The following is a 23,319-nucleotide window of genomic DNA, read 5'->3' as shown; positions in this document are numbered from 1 at the left end:
ATGTGTACGTACGTGCACACGTGTTTGTGCACGTGGGTGTCATGTGTGTGTGTCCATGTGTGTGCATGTCCACAACATCACTTAACCTAAGGCTGTGTATTCTTTGTCCTCTAAGGATCAAGACAAGACCAGGCCTCTGTCCACCCTGGCCAACTTGGCCATCATCATCACAGACGTCCAGGACATGGACCCCATCTTCATCAACCTGCCTTACAGCACCAACATCTATGAGCATTCTCCTCCGGTAAGACCCTCCCCGGCCCTTGTGAGACTTCCCTCTGCACCTCTGGTAGGGATGGGAGCCCTGTTTGGTGGGATGGGCTCCTTGGCGTTACTCCCCCAAACCCCTACGCATGGCAGTGATGGGTATCCCAGCACAGTGAAAGCCCAATCCCCTCTTATACCACACCCCACCTCCTCGTTCTCTCACTTCATCCCTGGAGGGCTCTGAGTGGCAAAGAGCAAGGACTGGCTAGTGCAAGTGAAGGGCAGCAGTTCAGAAAGATTCACGTGAGATGACGGGGATGCCCGTGGGAAATCCAGCCTGGGCTGGAGAGCGAATTTGGACTCAGCCTGTCTCCCCAAAACATCAGTGGGGCTCAGCCATGCCCCCCACGGGCCAGTCAGACAATCTGCCTCTCTCAGCCAGCCATCACTGCCCAAGATGGCGGCCACCTGCCATCCGCCCCGCAGGCCTTCTTAGGCTTGGATCTTCCCTGATAACTCACAGCTCTGGCTGCCCCTTCTAACTTTCCAGACTTTGGGTTTCCCAAGGCCACGTGTTCAAGAGAGGCACCTGATTGGCCATGGTCTGATTCTTTTTTTTTTTGGCTACGTTGGATCTTCGTTGCTGCATGCGAGCTTTCTCTAGTTGTGGCGAGCAGGGGCTACTCTTCGTTGTGGTGCGTGGGCATCTCATTACGGTGGTTTCTCTTGTTGTGGAGCACGGGCTCTAGGTGCGTGGGCTTCAGTAGTTGTGATGCACAGACTCAGTAGTTGTGGCACACAGGCTTAGTTGCTCTGTGGCATGTGGGATCTTCCCAGACCAGGGCTCGAACCCGTGTCCCCTGCATTGGCAGGCGGATTCTTAGCCACTGCACCACCAGGGAAGCCCGGCCATGGTGTGATTTTGTGCCATGTCACAAGGTCAGAGGTCGCCAGCTAGCCTGTAGATTGGCTGCCCGTGGGCCATGTTTCCGCCACGGTCATCAGCTGTGACTGGGGGTCTTAGAGACAGAGCATGCCACTGCCCCTGGGCAGGGGCTGTGGGTGGGCAACTTTGCTCAACTGTGGTCTAGGCAGGCAGTACTAGGTATCCCTTGTCCGGTAGCCATCCCTGCTTTTGTACAGACTAGAATAGAGCACCCACTGTGGGCTGATGAATTGGAAAAAGGTGGCTCCTCTGGGCAAACACAACCCCTGGACATACAGCTTGGGGAGCAGCTCTGTGGAAAGAAAACTGTGCCCCTCCTTCTGAGGGAACTAAATGTGCTTAGAGGAAAGACACAGCTTTGAGAGCAAAGGGGGACACACACCTGAATGTGTGGCTGTTCAGGGCCCCACCTGCATGTCTGCATAGGCTCGCAGATTTGGGTACAAGTGAGAGGCAGGCTCCCCTGACCGGAGTGCAGGCCATGCTCCTGGACCACCACAGACCAGGAAGCCTGCCCCCCAAGTTTGAGACCATGACCTGTCCCGACCATTGGCCTCCTCCAAGCACCATACTGCAGGCTCCAGGTATGAGGTGTATCCACTTCTTGGGGCCGCTTGTGGGCTGGAGGGTCTGACGAACAAGTTGGCCTCCTGTTGCAGGTGTCTGAAGCTGCTTCGAGGGCAGAGGGAGACATCTGAATGTCCCCACCCCAGCCATCTCTTTCTTGGTGGTCCACGGACAGCAGGAGCTTGGGCTTTCAAGACTGTAGGCTGCCTCCCCCAAAACCTCTTTGCTAATAAGCACTCATATTCTCATCCCTGACCTTTCAGACAAGGTGGGCTCTTCCATCTGCCCCCAGGCCCTGGCCGTCCCTTCTCAGTGCTCACTGCTCCTGCATGGCTCACTCACCCTTGGCTGCTTGACCGCGAGACCATTGCGGCAAGAATGGGGTCTGCTGTGAGCACAGTGCACCATGGGTGCTCAGGAAGTGTTTTTGGAATGAGTGAATGAATGAACGAACGAACAAACAAACAAATGCCCTGGTCAGACCAGCCCACTCAGTATCCTGTCATCCTCATCACCCTTCGTGCCTGCTCTGGTCACCAACCCCAAGTCACCCATCTGTTGGTTCCCAGCTCACTGACGACCTTTCTTGGAATTTTTTCCTGGCTTCCTCCTCACTGGCCCAGGCATAGACATCCCTCTCCCCTCAACTCTGCTGGAGTTCACCCTCCTTTTGCTGCATGACTTCCCACTGAGTTGTAGCCACACCTGTAACGTTCACCGATGTGTAAGTGGGTTACTTTGGGGCTCCTGGTCACCAAGGTGGCTGAGTCTTTGGGACCTGGTCTCAGGCCTCCCAGGGCATCGTGCTCAGGGCTGAATGCAGGTAATATGGGCAAAGCCAGCTTGTCGATTGAAGTGAGGACATGATGGTGGCTGGGCAGCCAGGGGTCTCGGAGCAGGTCGCTGTGCTACCATGCACTTGCTTGGCCAAATCACACGACTTCCAGACCTCTTCCTCCTTGGGGAACCGGGGTTACAGCTGTCTCAACTGTGCCTCCCTAGCCTGGGGGTTTTAGAGATTGACGCATCCAGCAGTGCCAGCATTAGCAGACGTTAGAACACCGCGGTTATGGGTTTGGATTGGGCTGCGGGTCCCAGCTTCAGCCTCATTTCAGAGTCTCGGTGGTCAGCAAGAGGGGTGTTGGTGTGAGTATCCTCCGAGACCTTCAGTTTGTCTTGTCTTTCCTGGCATCCCTGTATTGTAGCAGAGTAATATTAAATCTAGCTGTTACTACAGGTGTTCCTTTCAGATCTGCAGATTTCTGAGTTCGTCCAGCCATCCATTCTATTTTTCATTCTTATACTCATCCTCTAAATGTTTATTAAGCCCCTGCTGTGTGCAGGGCCCTGAGCTAAGCCACACTTTCCAGATGATTCCACGGGCCCCTGCTAGGATGACTCCTCAGAACAGGCAAACGGGGCCCTTGCTCCCCTTGGCTCCTGCCCTCCTTATGCTCAGTTTCTTGGCATCTGACATGGTTCTTTCTCAGGATGAGGGACCTTGATATCTCTTTGCCTTGCCAGGGTTGTCCCTTTGGTCCCGCAAGGCCACTAAAGCCAATGTCTAGGGGGCTCCCAGGGAGCAGGTCTGAGTCCCGCCTCTTGGGTCATGACCAGGCTTGGACAAGCCAGACAAGGAAGTAAGTTGGGAGATTCGGACTCTCCCAGCGCCCACAGAATCGCCTCTGTGTCCACACACCTCTGGCCTTCCTCCCTGCCTCCAGACTTGAAAGTTTACCGTGTCCCTTGCACAGCTTCCCATACACCCTAAGCCAGATTTTTCCAGGCTTCTAATCCGTTTCCATGCCTTGATCCGGGCCCTCCATGTCCCTTTACAGTGTGGAGCCCTGATTTAATGCAACACTTTCCCGGCCAGGCCAGGGTAAGGAGCACCATGGCCTGATCAGTCCCCCAGGCCGGAGGACCCAGGAGTCCCCCATCCCCAGCCCTGCCTCTGCTGGCCTGGCGCCTCCATTCGGACCCTCGCCCACTCTCCCTCACTCCCCCTTTTTATCTGCAGCTCCCAGCATGTACGCCTCCCTCTATCAGTGTATCAGGTCAGCACGCCCCATCTAAAGTGTATATATTACCTAATAAAATCCTTCTTATTTGGGATTATTGCATCAAATTTTAATTTCCTCACTCGAGCAACAGCATGTCGGCCTGCCTGTCAGTGAAGGACCGATAGAAGGTGAAAAGAGCGGATAAACTGCACAAATTACTGCCAGCCGATGCCTATCAGCCCTTTGACTGGAATTGACTGGAATTAAGGACTGAGAAATAGGATTTTCTGCCTCAGAATCTGCGGTGGCAGCTCCTGTCGGAAGTCTCTTCCGGGCCCCCATCGGCTGCCTCCCCCCAAGGGTGCCTCCCACTCCCGAAGCAAACTGCGTGTCATCCTTTCAAGTCCTTAATCCTGTCATGGAAATGGGGGAGGGGGATGGTGCTGGGCGGGCAGAGAAAGAGGTAGACGGGCCCCCTGAGGCTCCAGCTTCAGCCACTCTCCTGGCCAGCTTCTTTGGAAGGAGGCAGCCACAGAAGGGAGAGTCATGTTCCTTCTAGAGCAGTCCCAGCTCCTCTCAGCTCTGCCCTGACTTCCCTATTGGTACCCAAGCCTCAGAGGCTGGGACTGCCTGGCACCCTCACTCACCCCCTCACCACACCTTGAGACTTTAAGCCAATCCCTGAACACTTGAGCCGCGGTCTCCCCACATGTACCCTCACTGTGAGAGGTTGTGAGAAAAAAGTGAAGGAACCTATGCGGGAGCCCGGCACAGTGCTTGGCACACAGTAGGTGCTCAACTAATGCTAGCTCTCCCTGTGAGCTCCTAGCTCCTCTCTATAGAATTCCCAGAAATTCCCACCTTCTCTCTATAGAATTCCCACCTTCCCTCCAGGGTGGCGATTATTAACCTGGGGTCCTGAGGGGCCTGCATTTTGCTGGAATTGTTTGGAGCATCACATGCATGCATAGTCTGGGAAGAGGCCTCTTAGCTTTCATCAGATGCTCACGGCGGTTCCAGGCTCCAGTGAATAGTGACAGTCACTTTTATAGCATTTTCTGTGCAGCCAGTGCTGTTCCAAGTGCTTTACATGTATCACTTGCTGAGGTGTGGGACTGTTGTAATACCCACTTTATAGATGGGGAAACCCAAGCAGTGAGAAGTTAAATAACTCATGCAAAGGATTCAGATCCAGACAGTCTGACCACAGAGTCACACCCTTAACCCCCTTGCTGTACTGATCTTCCCCCAATAAGGAGTTGGGACCCCGCAGGCCTGTGCACCTTTAGCCTCTCTGGGCGGGTGGGGAGGTGGGGGCCTCATTTCCCAGGAAGCCTCCTGCTTGCAGTGTGGGTTCCTATGAAGGGAAGAAGCCCTGTGGCCAGGTGGGCTCCATCTCTAGCCCTCTGGGCCTACCTACCTGCTCTCCCGGCCATGCCCTGATGCACCCCAAGCTGGGGTACCTCTCTGGAGAGCCGGCCAGGCAGAGTGCACCCCTGTAGAGGGGCCCAGGCCCGGGGAGGGCACTTCTCCATCCTCTCATCTTTGGAAATAAGTTTCAGTATATTGAAAATATAATCACTGAGACTCTGAAACAAGAGCCATGGGTTCCCAAGAGCCCCTATTCCTCCCTGTTAATTCCTTCTCATAACATTTCCAGTCTTTGTGGCTGCACTTGTATTAAAAGCTCAGGGCTTTATTAAAAAATGGATTTATTTATCCAAAAAGATGAAAACCCAAACTTTGTCAGGAGCCTTTTAGAGCTCTCTTCGTGGAAGCTCAGGTGTGGCTCTGGTCCTGGCTCTCCCGCTGGGCCCTCTGAGCCCTGCCTACCCAGGAGGACTCCAGGCCGCCAAGGGCAGGGCTACCCATGGGGAGATTCTCACAGGGCTCTGAGGACTGAGGGTTCCTTGACCACCACCTCCCCTCTTTGCACACACCAGCACTGGCACCCTTCCCGTCCTCCCGAGGCTCACTAACCACTCCAGGCCCTGGTTGTACGCCTGCAAGCATGCAGCTGCCCCTTGAGGTTTATTGTTTAGCGACTGTCTGGAATGGTGCTTTGGTAGGCACTGGGCCCAGCTGACCTGGCAGGCCAGTCCCTGCCCTCAGCAGGCCAGGGGCAGCCAGGGGACCCTCATGCTGGAACACATGTGAGGCCCAGATTGGATGGGGCTGTAAAAGAGGGAGCTGACCCTGTGTTGAGAAAGCCCTTCCTGGCAGCTGGAGCCTTAGACCAGAGTCCTGCACTCTCAGGTCTGGGGACAAATCCAGGCCTCTCTTGTGTAAGGAGTGACACCAGGAAAGGCATAACCCCCAAAAGATGCCCCCTGGAGTGATGGGGGGGGCTGTTTGTATAGACCCTTCAGATCTAATGCAGTGCTTCCCAAATGACCTCCCACATACCCCCTGGGTCTGAGGCTGTTAAGATGTTACACAAAAAGAATCCGTCTTCAGCTCAGAAAACAGGGGAGAACAAAGGTTAACAGATTTCTTTACCACTTTACTACTTCTGGGAGCCTTTACCACATTAAAGCCCATTGTGCATCTCCAAGGGAGGGACAGGGAATGTATGTTTTCCCATATTTGGCATGAAATAATACATGTAAAATGCTTACACTAGTGCGTGGTTCATAGCCACAACTTTCATAAATGACAGTTATCATTATTATAACAACCTGTTACAGAAGCAGCATCTCCTGGCAGGCAAGAGCATTTTGGAGCCAAAGTACCTGACCTTGAATCCTGGCTTCACCATTCACTCTTTACGGTGGGACCTTGGAAAGGCCACTTAACTCATGGTGCTCAGTTTCCTCATCTGTAAAATGGACCTGTCTCCTGGGGTAGTTGAGAGGGTGAAATGAGTTAATACATAAAAAGAGTTCGCAGAAGCTCCAGGCACATGGTGAGCTCTAGAGAAGGACCCCTGCTGCCGGCACAGGTGCTTCACGCTCTCTCACACAGCTCAGGTCCTCAGAACCCACTTCGAGAGATGCGTCTTTAATGGCATCTTTCTCTGACTTTGTATCAGTCTGTTTCCCCCATGGGATCTAGCTAGAGCTCCTGGGGTGGGGAGGGAGCGGTGGAAAAGGGGCAGTGCAAAGGAGGGAGCCAGACCTGCTTTCTATGTGGCCTCCGCCTCTGCGCTGTGTCCATTTCTCTGCTGGAGACGTTTCCCCTGCCACATTCTCACCTTCCCTCAGCCAGACGTGGGAGCGTTCAGGATTGCCGCACACCTGGGCTCAGGAGAGGCTGGAGTGACAGCTGTGCAGGGACAGCACTGCCCCAGGAGGGTGAGGTGGCAGATGCCCCTCCTGTGTCCTGGCAGGGAGACCAGGAGGAGTCAGAGGCACCTTGCCCCCAGGGCACTCCCTCCGGGCCAGAGGCCTGCATGTCAGGAACTAGCCTCTTCCCACAGGAGAAGGTGCTCAGGTGGGGGTGGAGGGTGCAGCCTGCAGGCTTCAGTCTCCAGCTGATGAACGGTGAATATGTGAGAGGCGGCAATGCCACAAGAGACCTTCATTAGACGTGCAAATGCCAGGGTTGATATCTCTCTAGGGGTTGGGGACAAGGCTGTCCTGCTCTCCATCAGTCAGGGGAACTGCAGCCTGGGCCAGAATCTCAGGCAGGCATGGCTGGTGTGATAGGACCTGGAGAGCAAAGTGAACATTGCCCTGAGTGAGGGGCAACTCAGTAAGCGGTGGTGGTGGCGAAGTTGGGATCCAATCATTTGTACGTTCATTTATTCAATCAATTGGCCAGTCAGTTGATATTTGAGTGTGCCCATTATATGCCAGCATCTCTTCCTAGTGAGTCTTTTTTTTTAATTTATTTTTTTTGCTTTATAACAAATTTAATCAGTTATACATATACATATGTTCCCATATCCCCTCCCTTTTGCGTCTCCCTCCCACCCTCCCTATCCCACCCCTCCAGGCGGTCACAAAGCACCGAGCTGATCTCCCTGTGCTATGCGGCTGCTTCCCACTAGCTATCTACCTTACGTTTGGTAGTGTATATATGTCCATGCCTCTCTTTCGCTTTGTCTCAGCTTACCCTTCCCCCTCCCCATATCCTCAAGTCCATCCTAGTGAGTCTTATGCCTCCAAACCCCTGCCGGTGTTGTGTCTTTTTTTTTTTTTTTTTTTAATTAATTAATTTTTCGCTGCATTGGGTCTTCGTTACTGTGCATGGTCTTTCTCTAGTTGTGGCGAGCGGAGGCTACTCTTCTTTGTGGTGCACGGGCTTCTCATTGCGGTGGCTTTTCTTGTTGCAGAGCATGGGCTCTAGGCACGCGGGCTTCAGTAGTTGTGGCACACAGGCTTAGTTGCTCTGCGGCATGTGGTATCTTCCCGGACCAGGGCTCGAACCCGTGTCCCCTGCATTGGCAGGCGGATTCTTAACCACTGCGCCACTAGGGAAGCCCCCCGGTGTTGTGTCTTTTGCCTGGAGCACCTTCCTTTTTGTTTTCTCTCTCTGGCAAACTCCTACTTGCTCTTCATGACCCATCCTAAATGTCACCATCTGTATAACCCTTTCCTCCAGGTGGACTTGTACACTCTGGGGTACATTTATGCATCTAAGCAACCTCATATCTGTATAGCAGTGTCTGTGCATACTGTGTGCTCCCCAAAAGCAGGGGTCCCTGCATCCCCATTGTGGGAGTCCCAGCCCCTAGCCCCTTCTCCCCCAGTGCTGCAGGGAGAATGAATGGGGTGTGGGGCAGAGCCACGTGAGGCAGGAGCTGCCCGTTGTAGTGCTGGGTGGGGCATGGTTCAGGGGACCATGGTGGCCTCCATGGTTGTCACAGTCATCCCTGGAGATTCTCATTTTCAGGATTTATGATGCTTTCATTCACAGAGTAGTTGGTTCATGATCTTCTCCTTTACTCAGGCCTTAGTGAAAACTGAGTTGTTGTTATTCGTATTAAGGTGGGGAAAAACAGACCAGAGGGGTGCAGCAAACTTCCTGAGGTCACACAGCATTGATGTGTGTTCGAGATAGAGACCAGACCTCTTGTCCTCCTGCTGGATGCTCCTCCATCAGCTCTTCTTCCCTGGGTGGTTTATCCGAATGAGGGGAGATGGGGAGGGGAAGGGGGAGCAAGAACATCAGCAAGATTGGGCCTCTCGGGCTTCCCTGGTGGCGCAGTGGTTGAGAGTCCGCCTGCCAATGCAGGGAACACGGGTTCGTGCCCTGGTCCGGGAGGATCCCACATGCCGCGGAGCGGCTGGGCCCGTGAGCCATGGCCGCTGGGCCTGCGCGTCCGGAGCCTGTGCTCCGCAACGGGAGAGGCCACAATAGTGAGAGGCCCGCGTAACGCCAAAAAAAAAAAAAAAAAGATTGGGCCTCTCCAGTGGACATGGAGGTGTTTGCCTGGGGGCCTCAGTGTATGTCCCAGGGATGATGGCCTGTGTGCTCGGTACCTACTTCCTAGGCTGGCCAGGAAGTCCCCATGGGGAGGGAAGCTGTGGGTGCCAGGACAGCTACAAAGAAGAACAGCATCCTGGGGGCTGGGCGACCAAACTCAAGTCCTTTCTCTTTCCCACCCAGGGAACGACGGTGCGTGTTATCACCGCCATCGACCAGGATAAAGGACGTCCCCGGGGGATTGGCTACACCATCATCTCAGGTAAGGCCTGGGCTGCCCTGGTCCCCCACCCCGACCCAAGAAGAGCCACATTAGGAGTGTCAGGCTCTGCAGGACTGTGGAGAGATCTGTGGCCATGTGGGACAGTGGCATGAAGGGACCTGCCCCCAGGGACAACCTTGGCCAAAGCACCCAGGGCAGGGAACTGACCGGCTAAAGGAGGCAGGAGCAGGGGAGGGGAAAAGGAGCTTGGAACGGAGGCTTAGGTGCGTGGGGCTGCTGGGTGGTGTTGGAAGGCAGGAGTGTGCGCCGCTGTCTGAGGTCTCTGGCTTCTGGGCACTTTGGGGCTCTGAGCCCAGGTCATTGGTGACTCTTACCAGTGCTCTGGGATTTTCTTTGTTTTTCTTTACTCACTTGATGAAGAGATGGCAGCTGTTACATCACTTTAGAACTAATACAGCTGCAACTTTGGCTGATTTCATGCTCCTTTTACATTTCTGACCGTTAGAAAGTCACGTCTCTTCTGGAATGTTGCAGGGAGGCACATAAGGCCTCCTTTCCCACCCAGTCTCTTGGGTGAACAGAATAGTGACTGAATGCAAAGGGGGTTCTGGTTGATGGGACCCCTCACCCCACGTCCCCACCCAAAGACTAACAAAGCAGCAGCTCCTTGGCTGTCTTGGGACTAGGTGGCTTTGGAGCAAGGTGGCTGGTGAGAGGTCCAGGAGAAACTGCTCACTCACACACTCCAGACCTGTCCCTGTTCTCCCACCCCCACCCCACACGTGGCCTCCCTGCCCAACCTGCTAGTGAGTGAACGGTCAGCCTGGTGCATCTGGGCAGGCCAGACTGATAGCCAGGAGGATGGCAGGCCACCAGGCCAGTGTCCACCCCATTGCCCCTCCCTACCACACTGCCAAGAATAGAGAGTGGCATTTTGGGGGCATTTTCTCCCTAAAGCTCAAAAGGCACCAATGTGTAGTGATCAAGAACATGGATGGAGTCTCTTGAGCATCCTGCCTGGGGTGGATCTCCATACCTCAGTTTCTCATCCATAAAATGGGAGCAATAAGAGTATCTACCTTAGGTGGTTCAAAAGTCAGAAGACTTACTATATGTAAAGAGCTTAATTAATGTATGTAAAGTACTTTATAAGTGTTAGCTGTTATTATTATTACTGCTAGCATCTAATAATACCTTCCAGATGTTGAGGGTTAGCTGGTGTGAGGGAGACCCCTCACATCCTTGGAATGCAGGAAATCAGGGCATTATGGGCTTCCAGTGACCTACAGCTTCTAGCATAACTATTATTGTGCTTCTAGGCCCAGGGGACCCCAGGACCCAGAGCGAATGTCAGACCAGCTCATGTGGTCAGTAACAGCAGTGCGGGTTTGGGCCTCTGCTCCCTGCACCCCATTTCCTCCCCATTCTGATGCCCAGGACAGGACTCAACAAGAGTAAAGCCCAATATGTACTTGTAGAATGAATGAATGAGCATCACTCTAGAGTAATGGGTATTCAAATTCCAGTATGCCCAAGAATCACCTGGGGCTCCTACCAAAAATGCAGAGTCCTTGGCAGGCATGAAGATTCTCATTCTGTAAGACTGGGGTGCAATCCAGGAAAGGTCCTTTCTCCCAGTGCTCCAGAGGCAGGTGGTCCTTAGGCCAGGATATGGAAAAGGAAGTCCTAGGAAGGAAGACAGAGTCCTCCTGGGAATTAGAGGGCCCTCTCCTGGTGAGCAGAGGAGAAGGGAGGCCCATGCTGATGCTGGTATCCTTCATGAGTTTGTCAAATTGGGAAGCAAAGCAAGTGCCTCCCAGTGACAAGGGGCTTGTGCTGGAGATCTGAGGGGACACCGGTGAGCCCCAAGGGTGATGGAGTTGGGGGCCTAGTATGAGGTGGCAGCATGAGCGGGATACCTGGCTGGGTAAGGGATTGTCTCCTCATCTTATTGTCTCTGGGCTGCTTCCAGACATACTCCTAGATGGGGGTGGGGAGCAGGGAGCCACGACCTGGCCTGAGGTCATGGCCAGACTGGAAATAATGCCTGCAGTGACACTGGGAGGCCATCCTCCAGGGCATTGGTCCATTTCAGGTCCGTACTGGGTGCCAGGCCACCAGCCCCAGACCCTCGGGTCCTCTCTAACCTTCAAAGATGGTCCCGGTCACCCCTTTCCTCTGGAGCAGGAGGCTGAAGGGCAGAGCTGCTTTGGTATCTGGGCTGGGCTCTGAAGCTTAGAGTCTGGGGGCGATTGCCTGCGGCAGCATCCTGTGAGATCTCCAGAGGCAGCTCTCCTGGGCCAGGTTCCCAAGTGCAAACAACAGGACAAGAAGGGAGACCCAGGGGATGTGTGTGAAGGTGGGGGCGGGAGACAGAAAGTTCTGGAAGGCCTGGAACACTTAGCATAATTTTATAGGATTCCCGTTGCCCGCACAGATGTGCCTTGAGGGCTTTTAGAAAGGATGACAAATGGGTTTTCTCTTACCTGCCAACTTTGATTGATTGGTAATGGCTGCCCGAAGAGGACCAGGAATCCAAGCAGGCTCAGTGCGGTATTCAGTTGGTAGAGTCTGCCATGGGTGTGGAAATGGAGGGGACAGCACTGCGGCCAATGTCTGCCATCCTCGGCGAGATAGCACTTGGCAGGGTGGCCACGATGGTCTTCATGGTCATGGGTATTTGTCGCCACCCAACCACACCCAAATCCTTTTCAGACAGCTTGAGGAAAGGGCAGTCCTCTTTCTTCCCTTGCCATCCTGAGCACCTGGCTCCCCTGCCTGCCCTTCTCCCCAGGCCTGGGCCGGTGTGGACTCCCTGTAAGCCAGCCTCAGCCCAAGCCCAAGCAGGCAGGCAGGCAGGAGGGCATAGTCCCCAGGGGGACAGGTGGACAGAGGCTAGGATTTGGCCTCTTCTCTACTTCCCCCAGCCGGCCAGCGTAGCCACTGCTGCAAAGAACATTGTCTACCGAGGGCCTGGCCTCACACACCTGCCTCTCCAGGGGTGTTAAGTCGCAGCCCTCTCCCAGGTGGCTTGGCCGGTGCCTTTTTGGCTTGAAGCGAGAAGAAGGGATGCCCTGCCCGGGCCCCTTCATGCTGACTGCCCCGCGCTGGCCCTGAGTGCCCAGTGTGGGAGTCTGCTCCAGCCCAGGTGCTCTGGAACCATTTTCATTAGAAAGAAAGAACTGAAGGCCTCAGGGGCTCCTGGAGCTGGGTGCGAGTCCTGAGGGCACTGTGGGTGACCGAGTCCCCAGGCACCTCCAGAGCCTGGGCAGGTGGTCTGCCTCGGACACAGCCCTGAGCCCACAGTGATCCATGGCACAAGTTTAACCTGCCCAGCTCCCTGAGGCCCTGTCCCCTCCGGGCTGTTTATCATCCCTGCAGCTGTGGGGATTTATGTCCGCACACCAGTGCTTTCCCCATTACTAATGACCCCTCTGTTTTGCCAAGAACAAAGAGGCCTTCAGAGGTAAGTTATGGCTCCATTGCCATCAATTTGTTCTCAGCCTCTTATGGCCAAACTACGACCAAAGAAGGACAAGGTTTTTGCCCAGAGAGGACCTGGCACGGACCCCATCGCTCCCTCAGCCTGTGCCTGCCCTGCCACTCACCAAGGGCATCACTTCCTCCAGGGCCTGACCTCTGGAGCTCTGCGGGCTCCTATCCCCAGTGGCCAGCCCAGCCTGTGGTCTGAGCAGACACCCTCCTCTACCAGATGGAGGTAGTCCTGCTTCAAGGGGCAGCTGCCCTGCAGAGCGCTGGACTTGGAGTCCAGAATTATCAGTTTGAGGCCCAGCACCTCCACCTGCCGCAGGGTATCCAGCCAAGGTGTTTGGCCCTCTTAACCTCATAATCCTCATTCATGGCATGGAGATAATAACTCCCGTGGCAGATGAGATGATGCCAGAGAGACTCTAAAGGGCCATAAAATATTAAGCATTATTGTCAAAGAAAGATCAAGACCAGAGGTCCTTGGGACTCCTAGTCACTCACTATCTCCTTAATTCATTTAAGTATAGAGAAGTAAGTGGTTGAGAGTGCAGGCTTTAGGGCCGTGTCCAGGGTGGTGACTGCTAGCTGTGCTGGCCAATACGGTTGCCCGTGTGGCACTGGAGCACTTGAAATGTGGCCAGTCTGATTTGAGCTGTGCTGTAAAGATAACACACAGGACTTTGAAGACTTAGTATGAAAAACAGATTGTAAAATATCTCAGTAATGTCTTACATTGATGACATGTTGAAATGGTATACTCAATGTACTGGGTTAAAGATAACATACTATTAAAATTAACTTTACCTATTTATTTTTTCATTTAATGTGGCTACTAGAAATTTTCAAATAGCACATGTGGCTCGCGTTCTGTTTCAATGAGCAGCTCTAGTGCAGAGGTAGACGGCCTTGGCTTGCCTTCTACCACCGACCAGCTATGTAACCTTCTGAGTGTCAGTTTTCCAGTCTGTAAAGTGGAGGTAATAATAACCCATGTCTCACAGGGATGCTATGAGGATTCCGTGAGCTAAGACTCGTATGCACTTAGCAGAGCACCTGAATTTGTAGTAAGTCCTCAACAAATGGAGACGCCTACTATCCACCCACAGTGGATTGAGGGTCTTCTCTATGCGAATGTCCTGAGAGCTGGTGGGGCCCGAATCACTGTCTCAGCCTCAGGAACCTGCAGGCAGTCAGGGGGACAGGCTGCAATGCCTTGGTGGAACACTGTGGAGACCAGCAGGGGCTGTGCTGATAATTGTTAACATGGAACAATGGCTCCATGGGGGCTCCACTAGACTGTTCTTTCTACTTTTGTGTATATTCAAAAATATCCATCATAAAAAGTGAGAAAGAATCCGTGGGAGGGGGGCGCCTCCCCAGCCATCACTGGGAGGAGAGGCTCAACCAGGAGAGATCGTCTAAGCCAGCCCTGAGTGATGAGCAGGAACCAGCCGGGAAGTGTGGAGGGAGGGTCTGTTGCAGGCAGAGGAACAGCGAGTACCAAGATCCCAGAGCGTGCAGCCTGATCTTGGCGCTGCAGTAATTGAGCGTGGCTGAGCTCAGCACGTGAGGGAGGCCGTGGGAGAGGAGGCCACAGGGGGAGGCAGGGCCAGCCACGCAGGGTGTGGAATGCCCAGCCCAGGAGAACGCCAGGCCCTGGTCCTGAGGGCAGCGGGGAGCCAGGTCAGCAGGGGAGGGACGTGGTTGGGGTTGCATCATGCGAAGCTCACAGTGGGTTGGAGGAGGGCAGGTGGAAGCAAGCAGGTAAACGGGGAGGCATTTTCATTTTCCATAAATACTGGACTGATGAATTCTGTCATTTTACTCTCTCCTTCCTGTAATTGACACTAAACAAACCCTTCTCCAGTACCCGAAGGCCCTCACCACCCTGGGGTGTGAGGATTTGGTGAAGGAGCCCAAGCTAGCACTTTCCACCACTTTCTGCATTACAGCGCCATCTCAGCCCAGACACCACTTTCCAGACTGAAGGGGCCTAACCTCTCTCATCATCCCTTTCCCTATCTGAGACCTGCTTCCCTGGGCCTCCTGCAGTTCTGCAATATCCCCCAGGGTGAGGGGAGGGGAACCCCATTTGTTGGGTGCCTGCTGTGTGCCAGGCACTGCCTGGACGCGTTTACCCCTCACAGTAGTGTATGAGGGAGACATTATTACTCCACTTTATAGGCATGTAGAGCAAGACTCAGGGACTTTTATAGACTGACCAAGGGTCACAGCTACAAAGCAGAAGAGCCGGGATTTGAACCCAAGTCTCTTGGGTTTCAGAATATAGCCAATTTGCATGATGACACTGGTTCTCCAAGTGTTGTCTCCAGATCAGCTTCACCTGGGAACTATATTAGTCATGAAAAAATTTTTACCCCACCCTAAACCTGAATTAGAAACTCCAGGGGCGGGGCCCAGGTGATGCTGATGTGGCTGGTCTGGGGACCACCCTTTGAGAAGCTCTGGTCTAGAAGAGCACGTGTCATCAGCAAGATAATATCACCCCCAAGGGGGCAAAACTTTATTCTGAGAGGTAAAAATTATCTTACTTCTTTTATGTATAAGGCACAGATATACATATGCTATATCTGTGGTATTAAAATTTCATGCAGCTTGGGGGAGCAGTTAGGAAAAATGTCTCAAATGGCTAGGGAGGTTGGAGGGACATGCGGTAATGAAACTCAGGTTGAGAAACACTGACCTAGAATGAAGAATAGGTGCGCAGTATCAGGGCTGAAAGCCCGCAGTCCCAGCTTGAAAGGTAGTGGCCTCACCCACTGGGTCACACTGGCGGACTTGCCCAGGTTGGTTAGTGAAGGACAAAGCTCTCACTTGCCCCTCGCTGGATTTCACTTTCAATGCTACCAAGTGAGGCAGTTCCTTGAAAATACATTGAGCGCTTTGAAATGAAAGGGGTGTGTGTGTGTGTGTGTGTGTGTGTGTGTGTGTGTGGAGAGAGAGGAAGAATAAGCAGTCAGACTTGCCCAAGCCCACACCCCCACATATGCCAATAACTAAATCGGGCCCCTGGCCATGGCCTGGTGGGAGACAGCTATCACAGGAGACCATCATTTGAATCACTTCAAAGCCCTTGTGATTAAGCTGCTTGGCATGTTTCTCCCCCCAAGAAGTAAAAACTCAGGAAAAGCAGATCTGCTTTGGAAGTCTGAATTGCACACCAAAGCCCCTGGCTTGGAGTACACCGTGGGTGCCTGGAAGCCCCAGAAACCTCAGGGCATCTGGCCAGGCACAGTGGGGAACGGATTGAACCAAGAGGGAGCCAGGGAGGAGTCAGGGCAGATCAGAGACAAGTGGTGGGGCCAGTTGGTGGAGGGCATACAAGGCAAAAGACATGGGTGCTTGAGCATGGCTGGGGGTGGGAGGGTCATCAGAAGATTTATCTCATAGGAGTTCTGGATGATCGGAACAGGAAGCACTGGAATGAGGGTGATCTGCTAACAGGTTACTGCATCAGTCTAGGGGAGGACTGGGGGTTGTTGTGAAGATGTACAGGAGGGAAGTCAGCAAGGTGATATAGTGAAAATAGATGGTGCAGGAAAAGGGGGAGACAAAGAAGCTTCTAACCTCTAAGTCTAGGTTTCTGGGGTCCTGGTGGTAGCCTAGGCAGAAAGGGACATATTCATAAGGAAAGCTGATCTGCTTACACCTATGACTACCACACTAGACCCGTGTCAGCATGTGTACCAGATCTCCCCAATCCCATACCAAGGCAGACATCGCTAATTCATCGCAGCACACTTTCCCACTGAGCCTGAATGGGCCTCCAAACCTCCATCAGCCACTGGTAGTTGATAGGCATTCTCTTGAGAGCTGGAATGAATGTGCCATCCAAGGTTTATCCAGTTTGCATCCCATGGCTCTCTTCTTTCAACAATATTTAGGGACAGTGCCTCTGACTTTTTAAAAAATTGATTAAACATATATTATTTCCAGTTCTCTCCCACCACATACCAAAACAACAACAATAGGTCACACTAACACTAAATTCCTCCTGATGAACCACGGGAGAGCCCGCACTTCATTCTCCCTGATCCTTCTCCCTACTCTCTTCAGGGGTATCTTCGCTCCTGCTACCCCACTCTTCTGTGCCCCACCTTTGTGATAAACCTGAGTCTTTGTTCTTCTCTCCTTTACTGAGGCCCTGCACGCTCTTTGTCAGTAGCCGTGCCTTACCCCTGGCTTCTTTCCCATGAATCAAATTGGTCAGTGGACTTTGAAGAGGTTTCACCACCATGGTCTGAGACCCTCCCTTTCTGCTTCTCCTCTTTCCCACACCCTCCTCATGGGCAGGAGTCTCTGACCCTTGCTCAGGACACTATAGAGCCTCCTGTGAGCCCCATGTACTGTGGGAGCATGCCCAGGACCTCCCACTTAGGCCCAAGCAGCACCTCGATTCCACCTCCACAGCTGGGCAGGGGATGGCCCTCAACTCAGCTCAGAACCCACTTCTCTCCAGGCCTGGAGTCTGGCAGACCAGTCGTGGCTGGAGGCTGCTTTCGGGGGCTGGGGCTCATTCTACTTCACGCCTAGTGGTTGCTTTGGTGGGAAGTTCTAGTCTGATTTCCCCAGGTCAACAGGTATTTGTCTTTTTAAAAATTTGGCTCATTTCTAGTTTTTCCTCATCGCTAAATAACTGCTTTTTATTGAACTGCTAGGGACTTGAGATCCTTGGAGGGTTGTGAAATTAGCCGGCATTTGTTTTGCATTCTCTTTCTTTATCTTGGCACACTTCAGGCACACAGAACTGCTTTAGACATCGTCCTTGGCTCACAGTCAGCACTGGTCCACTTTGGTTTCATTATTAATTTTTAATAATATTGTGGACACCCGTGAACCCACCAACCAACACAAGAGCTAAACCATCATGCATACCTCACATACCTGTGTTCCTCCTCCAGTCCATCCCTTGCCTCCCCATCCCATAGCTGTCTCTTTCAGTCTTGCGTTTTTCATTCCTCTGCTTTTAAAAAATATTTTGTCACATTGCATATTGCTTGCACTTAGTTACCTTTGAACTTTATTTAAAAAGTATCATACACGGTCTCCTGGGACTTGTGTTTTCTCTTCAATATGATATATCCAAGATCCATCCATATTTTTTTGATGTGGATATTTTTTGTTCATTTTCATTACTCTGTATTACTTCATCATGTGAAACTATCACAGGTCATCCATTTTCTTGTCGAATGGTGTATACACTGATTTTTGTTATTACAAGCCATGCTGCTCTAACATCTTGTATATCTCTCTCTGAACTTGTGGGAGAGTTTGCCTTGGGCTACATACATCCTCTCTCACCCTCACCCTAACCCCAGGAGGCGGCTGGCCAGAGCCATTTTACAGATAAGGAAACTAGACCCACAGAGCTCACAAGACGTGCTTAGGGTCCCACAGCACATAAGTGGGGGACACAGGATTCAAACCCAGACCTTCGTGCTTCCAAAACCCACATTCTTTTTGCTATCTTTTACTATTCTGCCTGGGAAACCAAGTGATTCGTGTCAACCAGCTGGTCTGCGTGCTGGACTGGAATCCTAGGATTCATTCATTCATTCATTCAGTTAACCAGTGGATATTAATTGAGTGCCTACTGTGTGCCAGGCTCCATGCCAGACCCCAGGGACCAACCGTGAAGGGAAAGTCGCTGTCACTGTACCCACAGAGCTCACATTCTAGTGAGGAAGAGATAACTAAACATCAGCAAAGGCAGTGTCTCCTGGCCATGTTAAGTATTGGGAAGGAAATACCAGCATAAGGAAAAGGTAACTGGGGTGAGGGGCCACTTAGGAAGGGGAGTCAGGAAGGCTGGACAAGGGGGACGTCAGCCGCCTACCTCAGCCTCCCCAGGCTGTGGGCTTGGGAGGGGATCTCGTCCTCCCACCTCAGAAAAGCTCTCAAATATCTCTGGGGAGCTTTGAACCTGCAATGAGCCCCTCTAAGCAGCTCAGATTCCCAGCTCCCTTTTTCATCTGACTCCCCGGATGACTGCTCAGCTTTCAAGGCAGCCCCCAGCCGGGGCTAATCTGAAATAAAAGTTTTTATTTATCTAGCTTGATACCTGGTGCAAGGTTAAATCATACAAGAGAAAAAGCAATAAAAGAGAAAGATTAAGTGTAAGGCGCCGTCTTAGGCATGCCCTTTTGCAATATGGTTACAAAGATATTAAGCCTGAAGTCACCCACAGCCTCACACTGCTGTTCCCTCGCCTCTCTGGACTCTGCGCAGCCAAAACAGGAAGGAGGAGAAGAGGATGGGGTGGGGGCCACAGGAGGGAGACACCCTGGGGTGCCCTGCAGAGAGGGTGCGCGAAGCAGATGGAGTTCTAGTGGCTCAGCCCATCAGCCACATCCCGCCCCCACGTGGCTCTGATTCATGACTTCCTGGCGGAACAAAAATGTTGACATCTGCACCTACGTTCCTGTCAGTATCTCCATGTCATCAGCATTTACTGTGTGCCTGCTGTGAGCCAGGCACCCTGCAGAGAGAGTGGGAGAACTCTTAGTCACAGGCCCTTCTCACAGCCAGCCTGACTCAGGTCTCAGCTGACCTGGAGCAGGTTACTTGTACTGTCTGTGCCTCAGTCTCCTCATCTGTACAATGGGAATGTTAATAGGGTTTATCCAAAACATTATTGTCTGGTTGATGACAAGCGCATGCAAAAGATACTAGGGTTCCTCAGCACGCAGGTGGTAATGGAGTCCCTAGAAAGGCAAATGTCACTGGCTCTTGCCTCTCCTCTCTGCCTGCAAAAACCTAAGACTACAGCTCTTGGTAAGATCCCCAAGCATTGCAGAGTCCCCTATGGCCAGGGAGGGAGGTGGTTCCCATGTGCTGTCTACCTGACCTGGTCTTTTGCCCTGATCCCTTCTGGGTGTCCCTTGAACAAAGCCAAGAGGGTAACTCACCTGGGCCACTGCTGTCAACACCCTCCGTAGCCGCTGGAATGGCCCCGCATGCCCCGGACACTCCATGACCCTGGAGCCAAAGTGGATTGTGGGCAGAGACAGGGGCTGCTCCTCTCCCCTACCTGCAGCTGCACTCAGGCCCCACAGCATCCCTGCTGGGCCCCTCTGTACTCCATGACCCCCCACCATATAAACAACTCCTCCTACTCCAGCCTTCAGTCCTCCTCTTGGTGGGGCCCAGACAGAACCATGAGAATACCGTGACAGCCTCCGTACCCCCATCTCTCCTACAGAACCCATGTTTTAAAGCAATTTAAAATATGAAAGGAAAGGGAAGGGACCTTTCTTTTAGCCCACATATCAGACACTGTGCAGGCCCACCCACGAGTTCACCAGACAGGTCCAGTATTGGCCCTAGGGAGAACCCAGCTGCACAAGTAATTCATCATACAAGCCTGAAGCATGGCATGTATAACAAATGCTCCAGGAGGTCACGAAAGGGTTTGTCTTTGGGAAAGGCAGTCCTTGAGGGATGATTTAGAGAGACCATAAGGAAGGGGGCATCACCAGTCACAGGGCAGGGTGTGAACACACATTTAGGGGACCTCCTATCCAGCCCTAACACCCTCTTCCAACATGAGACTCACATTGGGAGAGCTTTGAATGCCAGAGTAAGGGGTCACAATAACAGTAATAGTAGCAAACACTTTGTGGATGCCTAGGACTAGATCTAAATGCTTCTGCATCAACTATTTAAATTCTCCTACTAACCCCATGAGGTAAGTACTATTATTGTCAGCCCGTTTTACAGATGAAGAAACTGAGGCCCAGCTACCCAAAGTCACATGGCTGGTGGGAGGAAGAGCAGGTTGGCTCCAGAGCCCAGACTCCTCCAGTGCCCCTGGCCTCCCCTCCCCTTCCCCCTGCCCTGAGCACCTGATGGGACTGCCGGGGTCTGGGAGTCACTGGATCTACCTGTGGGTTTGGCTGTCTTCCTGTGCCCCTGCAGTCCTCCCTCTGCCTCTCTGTCAGGTGCTCCTCCTGAGTCAATTAACTGGCTGCCCCATTCAAATATTTGACCAATATCCTGGAAACAGAGATTTCAGGGCAGATATTTTCAGACATTGATTGAAGTGAACAAACATTCTGACACAGAAGGAATTTATTGCTCACATTTTCCTTCTGCTGGGCTGTGCTCCATTCCAGCGCCTTCAGAAGACATCTCTTTTGTGGGGGGCAGTGGGGTGGAGTCAGGCTGCCTCTGTTTTCTAGCTCACTGCCCCTCCCGCCCCCTCCTGCTGCCAGTGCAGGAAGATGCCCCACTCTGAAGGACCACATCAGTGAAAGCAGAAGCTGAAGGGCACTTCACAACAATGTCCAGCATAGCAAGGGTTATTTTAAAGGAGCCAGTGACTGATTTTTCTTCTTAATGATGGTGGGAGTCTTAAATGTCCAGAGAGCCATTTAGTTGGGACTTAGGGAGCACTTTGGAAAGGACGACTTGAGGTCCTGGGGTGCTGTCAGTCCTTTAGAAGTTTGTAGGGACAGAAGAGTTACAGCTTCATGACTCAGCAGATGCTTAGTGAGGAGGTCTTGGCGAGCCAGCCTCCCTTCTTGGTGGTCTTAAGGAGACAGGATCCAGAATGGAAATTGGAAATGGAAAACCATTCTGTGAGAAGCTTAAGGATTTGCTGGGGAGGTAAACGTATGAAAAGTTGCTTGTCCATCCTTACAGCATTTGCTGAGGGACTCATGCTTGTCAGCAAGTCCTCTGGGAGATCAGAGAAGGCTGAGAGCGTTGGGGAATGGGGCTGGGGCTGGGGCGAGGGCAGCAGCTTCACCCCAACTGACCGCTGATTCCCCAGAGAGATGATTTTAAGTGACACACGGGTGGGGCGTGAAATAACATCACATCACACAGTGAGAGGGCTGTTCCCTTCTCAATTCTCTTTTAGAATTTCTGTTTCTGTCAGTGCTGTCCAGGAGAAAGTCCAGTTGGGTACTCACATCTTTAACACCTCTCTACCACTTGGCTCGTCTCCCTATTTAACAGAAGGAGAGCAGGCTGATGCCTTCAGATGCCAAGCTGATGCAGCTGAAATCTCACCACGTACGCTCATTTTCTCTATTTTACATGACTATTTATGGCCAATGAACTGGTTCTCCATTTGTGAGATGCTTAGATAGATTCTTTTAGAATGATTATTTAAGGGAGAAACGGAATCAAATGAAAGAAAAATAGAAAATAATAATAATAGGAGTTGCATACACATATGGAAAAAGTTGGGAGGGTGGCATCCAAATGACTGAAGATTGGGCAGTCCTGACATCGGAGTAACTTGACCTGAACCTTTCCTTATCTGTGCAATGGGAAGGACGATGGAGCTCCCGGGGGTTCTGAGAGTTGTACTGATACACGTAAAGTGCTCAGAACAGCGCCCAACACCAGGCAAGAACTCAGGAAACACCAGCCCTCTGTTGGATAGAATCGTGTAAATGATACCACCTTGGAAATGAGGGAGGACTAGAGCCCACAAGGCAGTATTATTGAGACTGAAGGGTGGGTGGGTTAGGTGGGGCGGAGGGCATCCCAAGCAGGTGGGACCAACTGGAGCAAAGCCTTTGAGGAAGGACTATTCATGAGATGTCTGAAAGGCAGCAGACAAGCCCACTGGGCTGTAGAGGAGGAAGGTGGAAGGTGATTTGAATAGTCTTACGGGTCAAGCTATGGAGTGTTGGTTGTTCCTTTTAGGGCACCTGTGGTTCCAAGAATTCAAGTATGCTTAGGAAGCTCAGAGAAAGGGGCCTTCTGTGGGGCTGTGGGGTTCCTATAGGAATCCGGGACAGAGCCTCCTTGGAGTCAGGCCTTCCAGGATGAGGAACTGGGACAGAGCTTGAGCCCTCTCTCCTTTCTTACAGCATTTATGTTTGTTTCCTATGGCTTCAGTAACAAACTACCACAAACTTAAGGGCTTAAAACAACAGATATGTTTTCTCTTATGATTCTGGAGGCCAGAGTCCAAAGAGATTTAGTTCCACAGGGCTAAAGTCAAGGTGTCAGCCAGGCTGGTTCCTTCTGGAGGTTCCAGTAGAGAATCCACCCCTTGCCTCCTCCAGCGGCTGGTGGCTGCCAGCATTCATTGGCTTGTGGCTGGAACATTCCAATCTCTTTTTTCCTGGCCACATTGCCTTCTCCTCTTCTGTAGTCAGATCTCCCTCTGCTTCCCTCTTTAAGGACATCTGTGATTATTTGTAGGGTCCAGCCGATAATCTCCCCATATCAAGATGCTTAACTGAATCACAGTTGTAACTTCCCTTTTGTTACAAAGGTAACATTCAGAGGTTCCAGGGATTAGGACCTGGATGTCTGATGGCCATTATTTAGCCTACCACAGCATCTTTGCCCTTCTCTGAAAATTTGCCCCGCTCATGTCCCTCTTCTCCAGTGGCTCCCTCATGATCTTCCAGGATGGATCCATGCATCTACCTAGTCCATGATGGCTATATTGACCTCTCTCCATCATGGCTACTCTTGAAATGTCCTTTTGACTTCTGCCTCAGCTGTCAACCATCTCCATATTCTTC

At 52.2% G+C, this 23,319-nt stretch overlaps 1 protein-coding gene across 1 annotated transcript in view; it reads left to right on the top strand.

Annotated features, from left to right (window-relative positions):
• CDH23 (cadherin related 23) overlaps positions 1–23,319 on the top strand; it is a 408,054-nt gene that overhangs the window by 128,273 nt on the left and 256,462 nt on the right. The window contains exons 7-8 of the mRNA XM_060092078.1: positions 116–244; positions 9,277–9,355. Coding sequence (XP_059948061.1) covers positions 116–244; positions 9,277–9,355 — 208 coding nt within the window. The remainder of the gene's footprint in view (positions 1–115; positions 245–9,276; positions 9,356–23,319) is intronic.

This window comes from Mesoplodon densirostris, chromosome 1, assembly GCF_025265405.1.
Source record: "Mesoplodon densirostris isolate mMesDen1 chromosome 1, mMesDen1 primary haplotype, whole genome shotgun sequence".
NCBI lineage: Eukaryota > Metazoa > Chordata > Mammalia > Artiodactyla > Ziphiidae > Mesoplodon > Mesoplodon densirostris.
The sequence above is the reverse complement of the archived record's forward strand: the minus strand, read 5'-3'. Positions and strand labels throughout refer to the sequence as shown.